This window comes from Stegodyphus dumicola, chromosome 11 (assembly GCF_044657685.1).
Source record: "Stegodyphus dumicola isolate Sdum_Otavi_A_Nest chromosome 11, ASM4465768v1".
NCBI classification, from domain to species: domain Eukaryota; kingdom Metazoa; phylum Arthropoda; class Arachnida; order Araneae; family Eresidae; genus Stegodyphus; species Stegodyphus dumicola.
The window spans coordinates 95,310,576-95,318,020 of record NC_140778.1 but is presented as its reverse complement, the minus strand read 5'-3'; the positions used below and the strand labels follow the sequence as shown (position 1 = coordinate 95,318,020).

The following is a 7,445-nucleotide window of genomic DNA, read 5'->3' as shown; positions in this document are numbered from 1 at the left end:
AACGATGTATCCATAAACGTGTATGGATATGAGGAAAATGAAATATTACCTTTGCAATTAAGTGAAAAGCGAAATGCGACAAAAACAGTAGATTTGCTATATTTTGAAAAACATTTCTTTTGTATTCGAAATTTTAATCGTCTATTACACGCAAACGAAAAACGAGTAAATTTTTTTTGTAAAACTTGTTTAAGTGGGTTTCAGAGAAGGGAAACGTTAGAGTATCACAAAACTCTTTGCAATGAAAACAAACCGCAGAAAGTTAGCATTCCTAAAAACACACTTCTTAAATTTACAAATTTAATGAAAATGCATTATCATCCTTTTTGTGTCTTTACCGATTTTGAATGCCTCACGCGCAAGATTCAAACTGCGTTTCCTTCTCCGCAACAGAGTCATACTACCCCAATTGAACAGCATATTCCTATTAGTTATACCCTAATAGTTACTGACGTGGAAGACAAGATTATTTTTCATGAATATTTTTGCGGAGAGAATGTAATGGAACATTTTTTCACAACGTTGAGCGAAATCAAATCTAAAATTTTGCAAAAGTTGAAAGAGTGTTTACCGATGCAGGAGACGTCGGAAAAAAGTTACGATTCAAATATATGTCATATATGTTTGAATCCTTTCTTAGAAGGCGATGTTCGGGTCATAGATCACTGCCACTGGAGTGATGGGCATGTGAGAGGTCTTGCACATCGCTCCTGTAATTTGAATTTTAAAGTGTCAAACTACATTCCGGTGGTAATTCATAATTTCAGGAATTATGATAGTCACCTGTTACTAAAACACATGCCGAAAATGTATGCAAATAAAGTTAACATTATTCCGGTGAATTTGGAAAAATTCACCATGTTTACACTAGATGAAATAAAATTTATTGATTCGTTTCAATTTTTAGATGCGTCTTTGGACACTTTGGTGTCGAATTTGAAAACGTCACAACATGAATTTAAATTGTTTAATGCATTTTTTGAGAAAAATCCCCAACGAGAATTGTTATTGCGGAAAGGCGTATTTCCTTACTCATATTTTGCGTCAACATCGGTGTTGGATGAAATTTCGCTTCCACCGCAGAGCGCGTTTAATAATGTACAAGGAGAAGCAGTTTCCGACGAAGATTATGTACATGCCACACACGTGTTTCATTCGTTTGGATGTAACACTTTTGCCGATTACTTAGAGTTATATCAAAATACAGATGTTATTTTGCTAGCCGAAGTATTTTTATCCTTCAGACGCACCGCTCTAAAATATTACCAGTTGGATCCTGTACATTTTATAACGGCTGCCGAATTAACGTGGAATGCCGGACTGAAAGCGTCTAAAATTGAATTAGAGCTTCTAGGAGATGTGAATCAATACATTTGGTTTGAAAACCAAATGCGAGGAGGTATTTGTTTTCTGGGTAGACGTTATGCTCTTGCAAATAATCCTTATATCCCCGAGAGTTATAAACCCGATTTACCACACACCTATATCTTAGCCTTAGACGCAAATAATCTATACGGGTGTGTAATGAGCCAGCACCTACCATTGGGAGGTTTTTACTGGTTAAAGGAAAATGAGGTGGAGGCGTTTGATATTTTGTCTTGTGTTGAAGACGGTGATGTGGGGTATATTATCGAATCCGATCTGTTATATCCCTCCCATCTGCATGACCAACACAATGATTTACCGCTAGCACCGGAACATTTTGAACTCACTTTTGACATGCTATCGCGTTATGCCAAAACCCTGAGCAAAAAATTTCAGTTAGAGACGACACTTCCATGCAAAAAATTATTACCCAATTTTTTTGAAAAAAAAAAATTACATCGCTCATTATTTAAATCTAAAGTTTTACGTAGAACAGGGTTTAATAATTAAGAAAATTCATAGAATTTTAGCTTTCAAACAACGAGCGTGGCTTAAAGAATACATTGCTTTCAATAATATGAAAAGACAAAATGCGTCTAGCGAATTTGAAAAATCTTTCTTTAAAAAGATGAATAACGCTTTCTATGGAAAAACCTGTCAAAATGTTAGGAAACGTATTCGCGTACAGGGCGTTTTTAGTGAGGAACAGTGCCAAAAAAAATTAAACAGTCCTCTGCTGGAATATTTTGAAATAATTAATGAAAATTTTTCAGTTTTCAAAATGAAAAATCCAAATTTGTGTCTAGATAAACCGATTTATATAGGCTTCAGCGTTTTAGAATTAGCGAAGTTGCACATGTATAAATTATTCTATTCCCATTTTAAACACTTTTACAAAGAAAAATGCGAGTTGTTATACACAGATACAGATTTTTTGTATCTCTATATAACAACTGAAGATGTATATAATGATTTAAAAACGAATTTTTTAAATATTTTGGATTGCAGTAATTTCGAACCCAATCATATAATGTTTAATGAAGAGAACCGTGGAAAACTGGGATTTCTAAAATGTGAGACACTCACCCCCATATCGGAATTTGTGGGTTTGAAATGCAAAATGTACGCATTTCGTTTCGGTGATACTGTTAAAAAGACCGCGAAAGGAATCAAAAGGAGCGCGCTCAAAAACATTGGATTTGAAACGTATAAAAACGTTTTCGAAAATGCTTCCCTGATTAGGAATTCTCAATATTCAATCATTTCAAAAAAGCACGAACTGCAAAAGATTTTTCAAAATAAAGCTAGCCTCTCGGGATATTATGACAAAAAATATTTGTTAGATGATGGAATTCAATCATTGTCTTATGGTCACTATAACACGCGTGAAGAAGACATGAATTAAAAAAAAAATGATGGAACTTTTTTGTAACATTTTATTGTAGAGTGTGACATTGTATTTTTGCAACTTATATTTTTTTATGCTAATGATCGACAAAAAACAAAAATGTGTTTCCCTCCCGTAGAATACCCAGAAGATATGGCTTTATTTCAACCAATTTCTTTGCAAGATATGTGTATTCAAACTATTTTATCTTCGATATTATGTATAGCTGAACTGTATAATGTAGAACTGAATATTCCTCGTATGATTTTAAGAGATATAATAGAGAAAGGTCGATTCTGGATTGATTTTGAAAGTAGTTTCTCCTTAGAGAACAGAGATGTATTTCGGGATGAAAGTTTAACTCTCTATGAAAGAATTCGATTTAATAAGTGGTTTTCTAAACAATTTATTGCCTGGTTTTTCTTTGATGATGATGTTATATTTCTTTTACACCTAAAGATTGCACATATCACATTTGTAAAACATGTAATTGTTCAAAATAATGAGTCTAATATTTATTTGAAAAGCTGCAACAAATGTTTAGAATTGTGGTTACGATGTCAAACAGACACTACCAGAACGAAATGTAAAATCTTCAGAAAATTCAATCATTTCTTATGTTATAATGAAAGGGATACCCTTTCTTATATGCGAAATGAAGATAACTGGTGTGAGATATGTAAGCAAAGTCCTCTGTACTTCATTTGCGACGAGAATTCATGTTGCATTTCTTTTGGAAACTTGATACACGAATGTCCCCGAATTAACCATGATCACTGTTATAATAATTGCTATGGAGGTTTTGTAGAAAACTTTTCTTTTAACTGTCAAATATGAACAAAAATACTGATACATTATGGCAATATTCTGATTAATCATTTTTATTTTATAAACACCCTGAAATTTTTGTTGATATGTAATGATTCCTTTTATGTTTGTAACAATGTGAAATGTACTTTTTGTTTTATTTGATTACTTATTGTATTATCAATATAACATCTCACATGGTGTAATGAAGATAATGGGTTAGTTTCTATATAAATTTACAACGAAAAATCGTTTTGATTTCTTTAAATGTTCATTTTAATTTCTGATACTTATATGCGAAATGAAGATAATTGGTGTGAGATATGTAAGCAAAGTTCTCTGTATTTGATTTACGACAGGAATTTATGTTGTATTTCTTTTGTAAACTTGATACACGAATGTCTCGCGAATTAACCATGATGACTGTTATAATAATTGTTATGGAGGTTATGTAGAAAACTTTTCTTTTAACTGTCGAATATGAATAAAAATACTGACACATTAAGGCAATATTCTGATTTATCATTTTTATTTTATAAACACCCCCTCCATGTATGTTTCGACGAAAAAGAGGGGGGAGGGAAAGAAATTTTTGTTGATATTTAATGATTCCATTTATGTTTGTAATAATGTGGAATGTACTTTTTGTTTCATTTGATTACTTATTGTATTATCAATATAACATCTCACATGGTATAATGAAAATAATGGGTTAGTTCCCATATTGGATTTACATCGAAAAATCGTTTTGATTTTTTTTAAATGTTCATTTTAATTTTTGATACCTTTGTATATTTTACAACAGTAATATGTTTTTTTGTTTCATTTGATTTTTTCATTGTATCATGCATACAAGAATGATTATTTTGTATTAAGCTTCTGTAATCCTTTAGAAAAAAAATAAAAAAATGGACCTTATCCAAGAGGTCCGGTTTTAGTATCTTATTGGAGGAATTTACATTTTATTAATTTCTTCAAGGCAGATGCTTTTACCGGAAAACAAAACAGTGGAATAGAAAAAGGCAGCTCATAAATAAGTGTAAAAATGTATTATTTATCTATATATCTGATATTTTTTTTTTCAGAGACAAAAAAAAATTGCATTTGAAAGAAAAAAAATCCTTTTTATTGATCAAATTGTTTGTGTTACACACAAGTGCGATGTAATTCTCGCACAATAGCATCATCATTCAGAATAACAAAGTAAGCAATTTTAATTACATAGCTTTCATCTCTTATACATTCACTTTCATATTCAGTTTTTTTCGAAGAAACACAATCCAACATGCTATTATATAATTTACTACATGCCGAAAAAAGAGCTATTTGTTCATTTTGAATGTATAAGTAGCAATATCCATATTGTTGTTGTGGTTAATGGTCAGCTTTATGAATAATATGCTTGACCACTTCGGCATTCTTCAAAATTTTCAGGTAATGACGATTTCCTTTCCCGCTAGTGTTTTCATCGTAAAGAGCATTACGAATGCAGTCGCTTAGGTTTTTAAAGAAAAAATGATTAATTTTTTCAACGTGTACTTCTTCAACAGGACTGTTTTCGGAGTTTCCAGTGTGCAAATAGCCTTAACGTTCCATCGTCGACTTCTGAAGCGTTAGTGATGTTTTGCAGGAATAACACGCATATTTATCAAAGACAGACAATTTTGTTTCTTGGCATGAAAAGCATGACAACAGCGGCGACGTTTGAATTTTTTTTAAAAAAATTCCCTAATAAAAATTTCATTTTTTTTCTTATCTTTCGTGCAGAGGTCCTTCAAAGAGTACCCTCTTACCATACAAAATAAAAAATAAAGAGCAAATTTTCCGCAGGATGTACTGGTATCATCTTGAAAGCATATTTTATTATAAAATGTTTTGTTAGCGTTGGTCATTAAAAAGTTTAAAATATTTTTGTTAGATGGAGCAAGACCATAACTGTCGAAGTAATATGCCGTGCTGTTTTTCTTAAAATATATCGAAATCCAGTGGCTCCCAGGTAAAGTATGCGGATCCGAATTCACTATAAATGAGGAGTAATGTCTCTTTCGTAAGGGTATGAAATCGGAAGGATATACACCTCCAAATGTTTTTTTGATTCGACTGTCGCCACAGGCATATTGACACAGAGTTAAAGTATCCATTACCGCCTTTGTTCGAAATGAATATTTCTGTATATGCTTTTAAACACTTCTTCGTACACTTGATGTTTCTTTGATGGGAAAATTTCAATAATTTTTTCGGCAAAAGCGAGAAAGAATGCAATGCGCAGGTTTGCTATTTTATTGGAAAACATCATATCGCCTATACTTCGAATTACCTCCTCGCCTGCACCCGCCTCCTTAGCTAGTTCGATAATTTCATTTCCGTATATTTGCAAAACTTCGTCCATGATTTTTAATAATCTGTCGTGACTCCGCGTGACTTGTCTATTTCAATTATGTTCCTCTATTCAGCATAGACTATCAGGGTAACTGTTTCTGGCAAGGCCGCTGCAAATTTGATATCAATGGCTATGTTTCCGCTCTTATTTATGCTTACGTGGCTTTCATTAGATGCCATATCTGGAGTCAAATCAACGGCATATAATGTATACCCATCTTTGTATTCATCAAAGGAGATATTAATGTTGGGGCTTGAATGATATCGATTTAAATCTGTAAAGATGCTTAAATAACTTCGCCCATAAAATGTTTTTTCGAAATTGGGCTGATAGGGTTTGGAAGGTATCATCTGTCCCCCATTTAATATGCATAGGTAGTTTAGGTTATAGTGATGAAATTTAAAAGGATTTCTGTTGATGCTTCCATTATAGGCGGCATCAGATACAAAACCTAGAATGAGACGTGTGGGTAGCTGACCAATAAAAGCGTTTGCTATAGTTGTCGATTGCAAACCGCTCGATATTGCAAAACTTTTTATGTCAATCCTACGAATGGGCATCTTAATAACTCCTTTTTCTAAAGCCTTTTCGTGTGCTATTAGGATGGAGGGAGCCACGCTGACTTTTCTCACGTATAGTTTTGCTAACTGAATTCTAATTTTATAATTGTCGTTTGCCGACATCAAAGTGAAAACATCTTTATGCCTTTCCAGTTTAATGCGTACATTAACCCCGTTGACTAACAATTTCGGTTGAGTGGCCAAATCGAAGTGCAATGGTCCCACGAGGTCGAGGCTTTGGCTAAGCTTGCAACGATTTGCACGCGTTGTATAACCTTCGTTTTCGTCTCCCACAACATCATGCTTAGATGCAGTATCTTTTGCAAATAAGCCAGCACTCAGTAGATTATCTTGACCTGATTTGGAATAGAACAACAAACTTTCCAAAAGGGCTCTATAAGAATAATTCACTTGTGACGAAACCTGTTTATCATTTAAAAATATTGAACACTCGGAAAACAATGTGTTTAAAATATAATTAACAGGTGCCACCCCGTCGGCGTCGGTGAGATTGGTATCGTTTTCTTTCGTTATTTTAAGTCGTGTGTGTAGTATCGTATGCGCCAAATCCAAATAGTGTTCACCATTACCGCTAATGTAAAATTCTATGGACGTCTTATCAGACAATGAAGATACGGGGTGAATTTCCACGAAGGAAGAGGAATCGATGCCCAGTTGTACGGCGACACCATTAAAGAGATCCAATTCGCTCTTAAGGCATATAACCCCCTGAGTTTCCATTACTATTAATCTTTATGTAAAAATATCTGCTTTTGTCTTACAACGCTTGCTCTTTGATTGACGATTTTTCCTCTTGCGCTTTCTTTTTATACCTTCTCCCCTCTGTAATTTTTCAAAAATATCACTTTTTATTTTATTAGAGGTCTCACGTAACCTGCTCCGAGCAGAGTCCTTAAATGACGATCCCGCTGCAACATCTGACAAG

At 33.4% G+C, this 7,445-nt stretch overlaps 1 protein-coding gene across 1 annotated transcript; it reads right to left on the bottom strand.

The window, feature by feature from the left end:
- Positions 1-6,004: 6,004 nt before the first annotated feature.
- On the bottom strand, positions 6,005-7,240 carry LOC146994209 (uncharacterized protein F54H12.2-like). Its single transcript, XM_085826325.1, has one exon. The coding sequence runs from the start codon at positions 7,238-7,240 to the stop codon at positions 6,005-6,007; it is 1,236 nt and encodes a 411-aa protein (XP_085682451.1).
- Positions 7,241-7,445: the final 205 nt, after the last annotated feature.

Coding starts and splice junctions, on each gene's coding strand:
- LOC146994209 (XM_085826325.1), bottom strand. CDS start 7,240: ATGGAAACTCAGGGGGTTATATGCCTTAAGAGCGAATTGGATCTCTTT.